Source organism: Piliocolobus tephrosceles, chromosome 2, assembly GCF_002776525.5.
Source record: "Piliocolobus tephrosceles isolate RC106 chromosome 2, ASM277652v3, whole genome shotgun sequence".
Taxonomy (NCBI): domain Eukaryota; kingdom Metazoa; phylum Chordata; class Mammalia; order Primates; family Cercopithecidae; genus Piliocolobus; species Piliocolobus tephrosceles.
The window spans coordinates 146,490,651-146,505,946 of NC_045435.1; the positions used below are offsets into that span (position 1 = coordinate 146,490,651).

A 15,296-nucleotide genomic window follows, 5' to 3' on the forward strand; every position below is an offset into this window, starting at 1 on the left:
GGGGGTGTGTGTGTGTGGGGGTGTGTGTGTGTGGGTGGGGGGTGTGTGTGGGGGTGTGTGTGTGTGTGTGGGTGGGTGGGTGTGTTTTTAAACATTAGGAGATACAATGAAATATAGTCCTGAAATAAGTTTTGCATTTATATAATTTCTAGTTTGTATATTTCCATGCATTTGCATCTAAATGATGTTTTCTAAAACTGTGCCCATAGTACTGTTGAAAAATGTGTAGTTGCATGACTCTAAGCACCTTTGGTTAAAACCCCTCTATTTTGATTTTTATGAAAAAATAATGTTATTTGGGCTAAATCTATGGGACTGGATAATGAAACTTAAGAAAGTGTTTATTGTGTGCAGCCATTCAGATGTGATTTCTAAATTTCTTATTTACTCTTTCCAACAACTTTGCAATAACTTAAAAATGTTATTCTTTTCAATTGTTTGAGGCTTAGAGAAGGCACAGAACATAACCAATTAAGTTACAGAACCGTGATTTGAACTCAGATCTGTTTGACTTCAACACTATTCCCATAGCAGTGAGGAAAATACTGGAATACTGACAAGCCAGGACAAAATGCTCTCCCAATATACTCATATATTTTGTTTCCATCTTGCTGCTCTGTATGTGTGTATATATATGCTCCCCCATCTGTGTACACACACACACACACACACACCCCACACACACACGCACACACTCTCAATCAACTATCAGCTTTTCTCTAAAGACTGGATTCATTGCCAAGATCAACTTTTTTCTAAAAGACTGGGTTCATTGCCAGGACTCTGTCAGCAGCTATAATAGAAAAAGAATCATTTGTGAATCATGCCCTGAGTTAATATTGCAGCTGTATGTTGAGTCATTGACCAGCCATTGTGCTGCCCTGGTAATATTCAAGTATTGACTTCAAGACTCTAAGGAGTAATAGCAGATGGAGAACAATTCCTTCAGCACATACCTTCCTCCTGCAAAAAACATTAGGTGTAGTAAGAGAGATCATGAGTTCAGGTACTAGGAAACACAGAAAGGTACCTGGCCTTAAGGCAGAATCTATACCTTGCAGATTTTCCATGTGTTTATTCATGCAAATACGTTTCATCTTCAATGTAAGATATTTGGGAAAGTATAAACATCATTGGCATTCCATTTATTTCTCAAGAATCCTTGCCCATTCCACATAGTGACTGAGAAACACATTCATTTTGAGGAGGCATCAATTTTGACAGATAAACACACCATGTCCTTTGAGACTAGAGTTCATTTATCAAGAATTTCAGCAGGGTGTGGTGGTTTACACCTGTAATCTCAACACTTTGGCAGCTGGGGTAGGAGAATCACTTGAGGCCAGGAATTTGAGACCAGCCTGGCAACAAAAGGAGACCCCCATCTCCACAAAAAAATTACAAAAAAAAAAAAAAGTTTTAGCTGGGCATTATGGCATATGCCTGCAGTTGCAGCTACTCAGCAGGCTGAGGTGAGAGGATCTCTTGAGCCTAGGAGGTTGAGGCTATAATGAGCCATGATCGTGCCACTGCACTCCAGCTTGGCTGACAGTGAGACCCTGTCTCAAAACAAACAAACAAACAAACAAACAAATAAATAAATAAATAAATAGGGAGTTTTTCTTCTTGAATTTTTATTAGAAACATCTGATTAAGAAACAAAGAAGGAATTACTTGTCAAACTAGGGCAACATTTTTCCTATTCTGCTTCTAGGTCCTTATCTCTACTTTGTGTGTCAAAATTACCCCAGAGCTTTAAAAATGTGTGTACCCAGGCACTATGCCCAGGGATTCCGATTATTATATACAAGTCATGGGAAGCTGTAGTTTTTGGAGAAAAAATAAATAAAACTTCAGTGTTTTGCAGGCAGAGCTGAGAACTATTATAAGGATCTTATCCAAGAGTTTAAGGAGGTGAAATGTGGCTGTCACCGTTTACTTGAATTCCCTTGTAAGAGTGTTCTCTCTGAACTTTACGCCTTCTCAGTGGACCACAGCCACTTGCCTTTTTTCTAAGCTGCTCCTCGAGTTTCCTTTTCCCTGTATTTTCCTTCCTGCATCAGAGATCTTTTTCTGTTCTGAAAAGAACCCACTCCAGAATCCCGGCCTAATGCTCATTTTAGAGCTCTACTTAGACTTGTACCAGCAAGCTGTGTCAGCTCTAATGGTAGCAAAGGAAGAAGAAAAGACACGTAAATAGATGCTGTTTGACCCCCTTTGTCCACCATTTTTGATCTTCAGATTCAGCTCTATTATTTGTAACTTGAACAGTGTTGGGAGGCTCACCATGTCTAGGATTTCCTCTAGATATAGATAAATGTGAATGCAATCCTACCTGCACTAAACAACTGCCACATGCATACTGGCTCTGTCTGTATCTTCTCCCTAGGGTGTGGTGTGAGGAAATCCAGGGAATAAAATAAAGAAGAGAAAATCTAGGGATACCTGCTTTTCTGCCAGGAATACTAGCCACAGATGTAGGATTTGCCGTACGATCACTGTGGTGTGTTTCAGCTTGGACTCCCTCAAAAGCAGATTTGGAGACATGGATTTGAGAGCAAATAGTTTCTTAGGGAGGCAAAGGAGGTTAAGGGAGTGGGTAAAAGAAAGAGGGAAAGGAAGGCAGCCCAAATGGAATGCGTGATGTAGCCAGTTACCAAGTTGGACAATTGGGACTGACCAAATGAAACTGTTAGACTTCCTGGCCTGCACTCCGTTTCACTGTGTTAAACATAAAGACTTCTATTAGTCATGAAAAATGACAGAATTAAATTAATTCTGATTCTATGTCTTCATATTTATAATCACCATGCTATCATTGTTAATTTATAATATAATATTTACATTTTTTAAAAAAGATGTAATACCACAGGGCTTAAATGCATGAACTGTGCCCTTAGTGAGCTCAAAGTATTTGAAACTTACTAATGACACAAATGAACTTACTAATGACACAAAAACTTGTTGCTGAATTTGTGTGTGTCTGGAGCTCATGTGGTGTCTGTTATAAGGTAAGCAATAAAAATCTGTGAATTTAATATACACTAAATCTTAATAGTAACCACATTAATTGTTTAAAATATAGACTAACAAAATATTTTTTAGGGAGTAATCCTTTATCGCTGATGTTATTTACAGTTTCCAGATCATAGTACTGGTAGAAAGTAGATTGCCTAGGCCATTTAGTTCATTTAATTGTTGTTTTCTAAATTCTCTTTAAATATACCCCTGTATTGTCTGCATTCAGAGAAGACCACAATCAATGCCCTACCTTTAGAACTCTACTGTCTCCTACACTTATCCCTGCCCCTCTAATAGTGCTTCAAAAACAGTGCTCTGCTTTCTTTCAGAGCCAGATATGAGAAAGCTAGTGTTAAGATTGGATTGTATTTTCAGGGAACCAGGTTTGAAGGTCAATTCTGGTCTGAAGCAGCCAGGCTGCAGGGTGGGGAAATGTTTCCCTTGCATCCAGATAATAATTCTAAGTGTTTTTCTTGTTTTTCCCCTTTAGAAACACATTATATACATAAAATAGGGTCTGTAGCATTAAGTATAGAAATGTGTATCTATGAGGGGAAAGCCAATGCTCTTTCAAAACATGTTTTTCAGTCTTAGAAAATACATTCTGAATTCTAAACAAATGACCACAGGCAAATTTTGGGAATGCGACTTCCATTAGACCCTGTCAGTGGTATAGGACAGCAGAATGGACTAGAAGTGATAAGACTTAAATTTTGCCCCCAGATATGCAGGGAACATTTCTACAGACCTGGGCAAGCCAGTTGTCCTTTCTGGGCTTATATATATATATTTGTCTCTCTATCTCTCTTTCTCTTTCTCTGTTGCTAATGGAGTTAAGAAGCCATATTGGCATTTTTAAGGATCAAATATTATGTCATGATTATTAGTATGACCACAGCTGCTGCTGGCATTATTTGGAGATCAATTACATTCTTTCATTTGCTTTCCCTTTGTATTTTTCACTAGTGTGTAATCATTTGGAGTTGTAACCAATTGAAATATATTCCATAAGATTGGAATACAGGATTTGAACAGAGGCATTCCTACTTCGATTTTTTTTTTTTTTTAATTTGGAAAGGGAAGTACCTCTTTTGAGCTAACTAGTGGTGTTTACAACACAGTCTAAGAATTTTTTAAACACCTTAAGAGGACATAGTCTTTTAAAGAGATTTGGAAGCTCTTCCCTCGACTTGTATGCTACAGATACAAATATTACAAAAGATGTGTTTTTCTTTTTCTTTAAAAAAATTTCCCCCCACAAAAAAAAAAATTCCCCCAAATACCCTAATAGGTAGTGCTTTGCTTAGCTTATTTTGATGGTTTTCTCCGTATAATTTGAAAGAAAAAAAGAAGAAAACCTTTGAGATCTTTTATAGTTAAAGCTCATTACTAATTTGGGCAGATTTTTCTGGTAATGACTTGAAGTAGTAACATTGGATAATTTTTGCTAAACACAGTCTAGGTTTTGTTTTATATCTCTAGACAGAGCTTATTCTATCCCCTCACCAAGTTTCAATATGAAGAAAAGATAGTTATCAAATGACAGACTTTATTAAATTTTAAAATGCTTAGAGAGTTCTAAACTTTTGCCTTAACAAAAGCGACAATGTAAAAAAGAAGGATGAGAAGATTGTGTAAAATTTATTGAGTGGATCAAAGTGTCAAGAATAATCCTTAAAACAATAAATGCATTTAATACAACATTTCAATAAAGTAGATAATTTCCTTTTTTAAAATAAATGAGGACATTGAAGCACAAAGAAACCTAAGCTCACACAGTTAATGGAGGCAAAATCTGTCCCACACAATTCTAGAGCCTGAGCTCATAACTTTCTTTTTACAAATGAAAAAAAAGGTTGTATTTGTTTATCAATCTGTATTGATATCTAATACCCCAGTTAATTTTCCTTGACTATCTACTATGAGCAAGACCTAGTCATTGTCTTCAAGAAGTCCACGTCTAATTGTGACTGTGTATTCAGAAGTGAAATACATACTTGTTTCATGTGAAAAGCTCATTTAAGCCATTCAGCTGTGGTCAGTGTTCATGACCTTATTGCTATTAAGGCCCAGGATTGTTTGCCACTTCTATTCAATATCTTCTAGGGTAATGATAAGGCTTCCCTTTAATTGAAAATAAAGATAGAGACTCATCTATCACAATTCTTCTGTTGTAACTTCTTTAAACTTTCTACAAATGATTAAGAACACAGCTTCAAAACTCCCTGTGCTCTGCACGGCCATACAGGGCATATTTGAATATTAGAGTTGTACTATGTAAAATGGCAGCCACTAGCCTCAGGTGGCTACTTAAATTGAAATTAATTGCCGGTCCCATTTCTCTGTTGCGGTGCCCTCATCTCAAGTGGTTAAGAGCTACACATGGCTAATGGCTACCATATTAGCCATACATTTGTATAGATATAGAATCTTTTTATCATCACAAAAGTTTCTATGTACTAGAGCGATAATTCATAAATAATATGTTTGGGGGATTGTGATAGTAAATGATTTGAGGTATATTACCTAATAAAACAATTTTTACATCACTGTGAGCATTTAGGGTTTACTAATTTCACATCTGGTGACTTCTCACTGATTAACAACCAGAATGAGTGACTTCAGAAATGTGTCAAGATGCATTTTCTGGCTGTGTTGTTTTATATGACTATTCTTGTTAAATGAGGTTTCACGTGCAAAACAGTGAAATGTTCAACCTGTGTCATTTTTCCCATCTATACCTCATATAAAATCACTGATATTTAAAACATTTCTGAAAGTATACATGTGAAAATGTGTTACTACTGAGGACTTGGAGCTTAAAGTTGATAGGTGGGCAGGCTTTTGCTTTTTACTTTATGTACTTCTGTGCTCTTTGAATTTTCTGCCAAGAACATCTGTTGCTTTCATTAACAAAATAAAAAATAAATAAAACTAGTTTACACAAAAAGCAAACAAGAGCACTGCTTTTATAAATAAGACAGCATTATGTTGCATTTATACTGTGGAAGTGTGATTAATTTGTCCATTTACTAATTGTTGCATGTTAATAAGTTTAAGACCTTTCGCTAGGCTTTCTTGGGGGAACGGCTATAAAAGCAATGTGGTGTTTTCCATGGCCTTAAGGAAGGGCCTCGTTTTTAAGGAGAAGAAATGGGTGCATATAAAGATTTTTCAGTGTGTGTCTGGAGAAGCATGGGAGAGACTTAGTGTTTCCTCTAGTCACACTTTCAGGGCGTTATGGATAAAGAAAGCTTTCTGGATGTAGACGATATTTCTCTTCACAGGCTGGAATTTCAAGGCTTGCTGCTATATTGATTTCACACATTTGTCTCCACTATCAGATAAGCCATGTGTTCTGCCCATTGGGTCCCTCAGCCTGCAGAGCTCTTCCCTGGGTTTCCTTTGGTCACAGGGTCTATTGTGTGGCTTGTCTCCTATCCCATAATGACTTCAGAGCTTTCCCCCCAGGGCCATTTCTGAAAAAAGCATGTTTATTTTTTTCTCTGTTTTAGACTTCTTGTTTTCTTTGTCTCTATTTTCACCTTTCCAAATTGGACTTTGGATATATTACTGGTAAATCAGCAAATTACTTTCAACCATGGAACTAAGAGAAATGATAGAATTTTTTTTTTTTTCTCATTTGGGGCAATATTTAGTCACCTGATACCTAGATGCCATTCCAGGTACTTAATGTTTTTTGATATTCTAATAATGTAAACCAAAGCTTTCTTCTCTAGGGAAAAATTAACATGGAAAATCCATACTATATAGGAGGTCAACATAATAAAAGGTTAACTTGATATTTAGAGATTTAAAAAGAACACATGGAGGTGTTTGATGCTAATTACACATTCCAGGTACGTAGATTTGAGAGTGTTTTCCTTCCTTAGGACACACCAGAGTTATAATGCTATTATACCAAATATCATAAATAAACACTTTAGCAAAAAAAAAAAAAAACACCTTTGCATTTTGCTGTTTGTATGGAGACTGACCATGACCACTTTACTGCCTATTTATAAGCTGAATCATTGAGCTTGTCAATATGATGGTAACTAAATTATTGCTGGCAATTTTATGAGTTTGTTAAAAACCTAGTCAAATGCTATTAAATAGTATTTAATGAGCCTTCTGAAAAACTAAACTTAAAGGTATTCAAATTTATTTTAGAGAGGGGCAAAATTTTTAGACTATGCCAACTAGACTTCCCTATAAAGTAAACTCCTCTGAAACTTTCTTTGTAAGTTTTAGAAAATAATTTGGCAGTTTGAATCGAGAGACTTAAAAATAGTTATATTCTTTGTCCCTATAATACCACTTATGAAAAGCTATCCCAAGGAAACAATCAAAAATGTGATAAAAGATTTAATGAGTAGGATGCTCATTACAACATAATTATATAGAGAAATAAAAGGAAATAATACAAATGTCTAATATTAGATAATGGTTAAATATATCATCTCTGTGTATTACAACTCTATGCCGTCATTAAAAATCATGTGCATTTCTAAAAGCATATATATATAATTTCACAGAAGTTTTATGCAAAGCCACTTTAGCTAACTTATCCCAACTTTTTAAAATGCACATGTACAAATAGAATATAAAAGACTGGTACATGATAACTATTATTAATATTTTGATATACTTCTAGTTGGTGGAATTAGGGGCTTTTTTTCTTAATTTGTTTTTTAAATTTTTCTTATGACCTAATAAATTATTTCTACTGTATGACTTATTTAATTTTTTAGTCATTTGCCAGTTTTCCTGTTTACCTATCTTTCCTTTATGCCAGTACCAAACTTGAAAGTCAGCTAAAATGAGGAATTGTAAGAATGATGGGAAACAAAAGGGAAGGCTAGTCCCTTGCCCCCATATTAACTTGATTTTTACAGATAAAAGCATAATATGTATCTTTCCCCCAAATACTCCAAAATAAACAATTAAGCAGAAAGCAATATATATATATGATTTCTTGGAGCCTTATGCTGTGCTGAATTTAGACTGTGGTTGGAGTATGATTTCACCTTTCAGAAATCATGAAGCTTCAAGTGAAGGTATTTGTCAGTGCCAGCCTTTTAAAAGTGGTAAGGGAAAAACAGTCCACTTAGCTCCTTGCAGAGTCTCTCCTCAGAGGAAAGAGTGTAGTACAGAAGTAGACTTGTGACTGCCTAGCTGGGCCATCACAAAAGAAGGGACAGCCTTGCAAGATGTTTACATGATGTTGAAGCCAGAGGAGACCACCAGCCACACAGCGCCACATCCTTGCAAAGTGTCACCGTTTGTGGCACTCTGCTCAGTAAAAAGAGCATTATGAGAAAAAGCAGGGGGTGGGGGCGGGGATGGACAGAGAATTATAGACTCAAATTCCAAGTTTAGAAAAGACAGTATTAACAAAATTGAAAAGTAAAGATTTGTGTGTAACTGAATTCAGGTGGCTTAGAAATTGTTAGTGGATTTCTAAGGAACTTAGCTAGAAATTTACTTTCTTCCTGCCAAGGACATCCAGTAATGCTTCTTTGTGACCACAAGCTAGTAACTTAGTCTTTCTGAGTCTCAGTTTATTATCTCCTAAATGGGGAAAATAATAGCACCTAACTCATAGGATAGCTATGAGTAGGTAAAAAATTTAGCACAGTATCTGAAACGTATTACAGATTTAATACAAAGGGGTTCTTCTAATATTATGTTTATATTCTTGCACATATTATCTCATAAATGTAAATGCTTTATAATTAAGAATACATTTTACTAAATTTTAGCTGTGTTTTGCTACCCTTACTGCCTATTGAAGCTTTAAGATCTTATAAAACTATCTAATAGTTGTTCAATTATGACTGACAATATGTTACTAAATGTATAAGGTTACACTGTGTAACAGTTCTACTCTATTTAATGGTGAGTAGTAATGCTAGAGTCAAAGCTACTAGCTGAAGTTCCCTTCCCCAATGTTGCCACATTTGTAATCATATGTATACCTGTGTGTGTGTGCATGTGCATGTGTGTATAAGTGTATGTTTATAACATGTGGGTATATTTAATTGTCCTATCTTTTCTAGCTTCTATGAAGAAACTATACTTAAATAATAATTCTAACAACCCAATGACTCTGAAAAGATGGGTGTTTCTAAAATGTTCACATATGTCCCATTTCTATTCTTCCTCTAGAAACATGACATAGATGGGTCTTAGCTTGCCAAAGATATTCTGAGAAGCACCATATTTTCTGAATCTTTGCCTGCTATTGCTGAGCCATACTATTGGGGCCAAATCTCTTAAATTTTCAATTATCTCCTGAACACTTAATACTCAATGCTGAGACAAGTCACCCAGGCATGGCTTTTTTCCTTCCCAATCAACATAAACGACTTAAATATTATTAAATAAGTTAAAATAGTATTTGGACCCATTCAGCTTCCACCTATGAAACACCAGCTATCAATCACAGACGATATTAACCAAAAGTCAATCTGGAATGCCTCAAGAAAATCAGGATGACAGTCAATCTCCTACTAACTTCTTAGGCATTCATAAACTAAACTAGCCCTGCTAATGTTTCTCAGTGTTCACTGAAGAAGCTGCATAGAAAAAAAAAATTGTATAAAATCATCTGTTCGGATGAAGAAGTTTTCATAATCATCTACATATTTTGTTTCTTGCTCCCTAGGACTTCTTTTTTTCTTTGCCCTCCTCCCACTTATGTCATCTTCAGCTCCCACTTATGTCATTTGCACCTGCAGTGGAAAGCATTTGTGCTCACTATATTGCAAAGGAGGTGACTGAAAATAAGCTCCCGTGAAGCATCACAGTCATTACATTGGAGCAGTTCTCTGGCTCCACGTTTCAATTCCTCCAATCTTCCTGCGAGATATTGACTTTTTCCCTTCTCTAATGTGTTGAAATATGAACATTTTAATAAGAATGGATAAGAATATGGGTATTTAAAATAGGCCCTCTAGGTTGTAAGAATGAATACTTTTTATATTGGACTCAGTAAAAGGTAATCATTTTGAAGAAGGGAAACATGTGGCTAGAAACCTGTTTAATTTATTTATTGTCCCTTAATATAATGTCATCTGCAGTGACCTCAAGTGTCCTTCACAACATGTTTCCTCATTAATACTTAGTGTCTGGGAAGCTGGCCTGTAAATCAGAAGTTAAGAATCATTTCTTTAATGGTTGCAGAATGTACAGTCTAATACATACAAGCAGGCAGGGGAAACTACTACCAAATATTTCTAAAATCAGAATGGCAGAAAGAACACAAATGATTATAAAAGAAAATGTCACAGAAAAAACACATGACCAAGTGAAAAAAAAAAAAGAAGAATACTTATCAACTCTAAGAAAAAAGAAATTTTGAGCAAAATTTTGAGAGAAAACTGGCATTATGAACAGTATGTAACTACAGTGATCTCAAGAAAACAAAACACAAATGTTGTTAACGGTTGACAATTAGAGTTACATGAATGATGTGTGAAGGCCTGAAGATATTATTTGTTTATTAAAAAGAAGCAGTTATCCATCGTGTATATGCTTGGGTTATGAGGTCATCCCTCATCTTCTTGATCATTTGTTTATATAGCCCACCAGTGTGGGCTTTACTTTTCTAAAATGGATTTGTTTTTCAGAGTCATTAAGATCTTTATACTATTACTCTTTCTCTCTCTGAACCTAAAATACATAGCCAAGAAAGCTTGTTTGTATTTTTTTTAGAAAGTGGGTATTTAATTAGTGCCACTTCTATAAACACACCATGTTTAAACTGATAACACTTGTTACACATCACCTCCAGCTATACCTTTAGCAACTAAATGACTCTTCCTCGTCAGGTATCATTTATGTCTTGTTAGTATCAAGAGGAAATGAAATGAAGTCACACCCATTTAATTTCCCCTCAGGACTCTAAAGTTTCATTACTATACTAATGGCACTTGTTTGTAATGTGGAGCATTAGAAAAAAATGAATAATTTAATAACATTATGTAAAGCGATGAAAGCACATTGTTACAGTCTGCTGTATCACGTATATACTTCTGCCCATAATGCCAGGAAAAGCTGCACTAAAATGAGGCATCAAATTTTGTTATTGTACTGTTTCTTAAAGGTATGTACTAGCTAAGATTTTTTTTCCTCCCATCCTACCTCCTTCTCTCCCTCCCTTCTTTCCTCCCTCCTTTCCTTCCTTCCTTTCAATATTCCTGACAGGTACTAAGCACAAAACCATGCTGGAAGCCCGGAATGGAAGTGGCACTATCAAAGCCTTTCCTAGGGCAGGAGTGAAAGGCAAAGGACCTGTTAATAAAGGAAATACAGGCCTCCAAAATAAAACATTTCACTGTGAAATCTGTGATGTGCACGTCAACTCAGAAACACAACTTAAACAGGTAAGCAGCAAGTATTCTAGGAGTGAAAACCAACAAGGGACAGCCTTATAAGCAGGATGTGTGTGCTTCCTTCGTTTTTATTTCTGTCTTTCTGTCCCATCCACCCATCTATTCATACATCCCTCCATCTGCCCATCTGTTAACCCACTTATCTTACCTTCACTGTTCTGATTTATTTATGCTTATTTTAGTTGCTTAAGGAAATACTAAAATGTAATAGATTCTAGAGCCTTTCAGAAATTGTTGGCAGTGAGTTTTTACTATTCTTGTATATGAAGAGTGGGTGGAGAAGGGATATCAGATCTTTTCTCTACCAGATTTTCCACTCAAAAGTGTTGATTTTCTTGAAAGGTCAATTTGCAGTGTTCCATTTTTATTTGTTTAGATATTTACATGCTGCAACTAATTTTATACTGAGCTATTCTTTTATTTTATGTGTTTTATTATATGGTGTTGTACTGTATGTTTAGATCTTGCAGCCACCTGCAAAAGGGATGACTAATTATGTTGTATTCATTTTTACTATGAATAGCCTTCCAAAGCAATCATTTATACATTGCCAACTGAAGGTGCAGCCCTCATGTTGTGTTTTGTTTTATACATATGTACAATATTTTACTGATTTCATGCACCTTAGTTATTTATCTTTAGAATTTAAGGGTTTGACATTTGACTGTACAAATGTGAGGATAAACATTAGTATGGAAATAAATTCATTCGTTCCTGGGTATCTTTGTTTATTTGCATGTAAAATTCCTTTAGACACTCCTTTCCTTTGTAAATGGTTTTCAAAAAGAAAAGAAAAGAAAAAGAGATGTGTGCAGTGATAAGAAGAAAAGCTAGGAAATAAAAAAAAAAAAAGACACTACTATTTGTTTAAAAATATACTAAAATAGGCCGGGCACAGTCGCTCACGCCTGTAATCCCAGCACTTTGGGAGGCTGAGGCAGGTGGATCAAGAGGTTAAGAGTTCAAGACCAGCCTGGCCAAGATAGTGAAACCCCATCTCTACTAAAAATGTAAAAAATTAGCTGTGCATGGTGGTGGGCACCTGTAATCTCAGCTACTTGGGAGGCTGAGGCAGAGAATTGCTTGAACCCGGGAGGCGGAAGTTGCAGTGAGCTGAGATCGTGCAACTGCACTCCAGCCTGGAGTGCAGTTAAATAAATAGCATAAAATATATATATCCTCAAGGCATCAGAATCTCAGGACAAAAGTGCATGATCTTTTATTTTTGTCTTTCTGAAACTTGCATGAAATAATGAATATCTTTCCCCAGGTTAAAGCAATATTTGTGACAGGTTTTTGGAGATGACTTTTTTAAAGCTGTCATTTTAAATTACTTTTAATAGCACATTAGCAGTAGAAGGCACAAAGACAGAGCTGCTGGGAAGCCCCCGAAACCTAAATACAGTCCTTACAACAAACTACAGAAGACAGCACATCCACTGGGGGTGAGTGTCATTTGGCAAGAATCCAGCCTTTATTCCCGAATGGAATTATTGGTTTCTTGATTTGTTCTGGCACTTTGCCACCTTTAACTACAGCCCAGTACCTTTTACCTTTTTGAGTTGAGCTCAGGTTTACCATAGATCATAGGGAAAAGAGAAAAAACAAACTCTTTTGAGTCAAGTAAGTAATCCCATGAAATCTGGTCTTGATATAAGTTAGTACTTTTGGAAAGAAGGTCAGGAAGAAACAAATTCATGTATATCTTTTTTAATATGTTTAAGAGACAAAGTATTGGTATTGTTGGTATCCTCAACAATTTTGGATTTTGAATAACAGTCTCAAAGTGTAGCTTATTTTATTTAATTACTCATTCAAGGATATTCCATAAAACCCAGGAAATACTTTGTAGGTATTTCCTCTCCCATGACTGCAAATAAGCTTTTTATATTAGTAAGTATATGATTACAATGTCCTGACCTGGATATTTTGGTAGGACTTTAGAGGAAACCTATGTGAAACATCTTGACATTGTAGATGAATATCGATGAACATGTATATTATTCTGTTTTGTTAGTTTGTTTCTGATTGAAGTGACCGTAGTTTTCACCAGACTCAGAGCTCAATGAAAAGTTAAAAACAACTGATCTATAAGTTAAATCGTACATTTTGAAACATTTATTCAAAATAGATCTTATTACTATTTGATGCTATTATGTGCTGCTGACACATGAAAACACAACTAAAGGAAAACTGCAATTATCTACTATGAGACCCCAGTACAAGCTGTCCTGTTAGTTTAGTAGCATTGCCCATTTTTGTTCAAATGAAGTTATTTTAATTTTGTATCCTGAAACTTTACTGAAGTTGTTTATGAGCTTAAGGATCTTTTGGGCCAAGACTATAGATTTTTCTAGATAGATTTTTCTAGATATAGGATCATTTTGTCTGCAAACAGGGATAGTTTGACTTCCTCTCTTCCTATCTGGATGCTGTTTATGTTCTTCTCTCACCTGATTGTCCTGGCCAGGGCTTGCAATACTGTGTTGAATAGGAGGGGTGAGAGAGGACACCTTGTCTTGTGCCGATTTTCAAGGGTAATGCTTCTAGCTTTTGCCCATACAGTATGATGTTGGTTGTGGGTTTGTCATACATGGCTCTTATTATTTTGAGATATGTTTCTTCAGTAACTAGTTTATTGAGAGTTTTATCATGAAGGGGTGTTGAATTGTATTGAAAGCCTTTTCTGCATCCATTGAGATAATCATGTGTTTTGTCTTTAGTTCTGTTTACGTGATGAATCACAGTTATTGATTTGCATATGTTGAAGCAACCTCTCATCCCAGAGAAGAAGCCTAATTGATCGTGGTGGATAAGCTTTTTGATGTGCTGCTAGATTTGGTTTGCCAGTATTTTGTTGAGTTTTGCATCAATGTTCATCAAGGATATTGGCTTGAAGTTTTCTTTCTTGTTGTGTCTCTGCCAGGTTTTGGTATCAGGATGATGCTGGCCTCATAGAATGAGTTAGGGAGAAGTTCCTTCTCAATTTTGGGGGATGAAATAATCTGTACAACAAGCCATGACACAAGTTTACCTATATAACGAAGCTGTATATGTACCCTTGAACTTAAAATAAAAGTTTAAAAAAGTGAAGTTACTTTACTTTTCTGTAAAGACACAATTTTAGCTGGATTGGGAGGTGAAGAATTCTGCACAGTGCCTCAGCACCACTAGTCATAACCCTGAATGCTATCTCTGTCCAGCATAGATGCAGCTTTTGACAATTAAGTGAATGGTTTTTAAATAAACAGAGTAGTCAGAATTGTGTTGCTATTAGTATACAAACCCTCCTTCTTCACTATCACTATGTTACTGACTCCACAAATGGGAACATTCTCTCAGTGAGAACAGGTATTTTACTGATGTTACTAGCCAGAGAATGAACTGGCTTTGTAGAGAAGGATTGAGAAAATGTGGTTACCATTTGCACAAAGAAAAAGTGGAACGTGTCAAAATTTAGTGGAGGAAAGGCATTTTTGGTTGTTTTTAAAATTTCTCTATTGAAAGTGGAATTTTATTGTTTTTATTTATTTTGAATAGTGCTTCATACAATTGGAAACAACATTCTCTGTGTAACCCAGGTTACACACTTGGATAGTCGAATGGCATTTGACAGCATTAAAAATCTCTTTAGAAATGTATGCTCTTTAACAGTTAATGTATGTGTAAAGGGTGATATAAATATTCTATATTTTTTCATGATGAATACTTTCCTCTGAAAGCATAATTTTCTACAAACATAAAATAAAATAAGGTTGCTAAGTACTTTTCTGGAGGACTTTTCAAGCGTTCCTGGTTGGCCATTTTCAGGTATCTTCCAACTCTTCCAAAAGGAAAATATTCTTTTTTTTTTTTTTTTTTTTTTTTTTTTTTTTA

The 15,296-nt window shown here is 35.5% G+C and overlaps 1 protein-coding gene across 2 annotated transcripts in view; it reads left to right on the forward strand.

Annotated features, from left to right (window-relative positions):
* The window catches only part of ZNF385D (zinc finger protein 385D), a 342,412-nt gene that overhangs the window by 326,072 nt on the left and 1,044 nt on the right, over window positions 1-15,296 (forward strand). For both annotated transcript variants that reach the window (XM_023207238.2, XM_031935070.1), the window contains 2 exons: window positions 11,233-11,411; window positions 12,764-12,865. In XM_023207238.2, coding sequence (XP_023063006.1) covers window positions 11,233-11,411; window positions 12,764-12,865 — 281 coding nt within the window. The remainder of the gene's footprint in view (window positions 1-11,232; window positions 11,412-12,763; window positions 12,866-15,296) is intronic.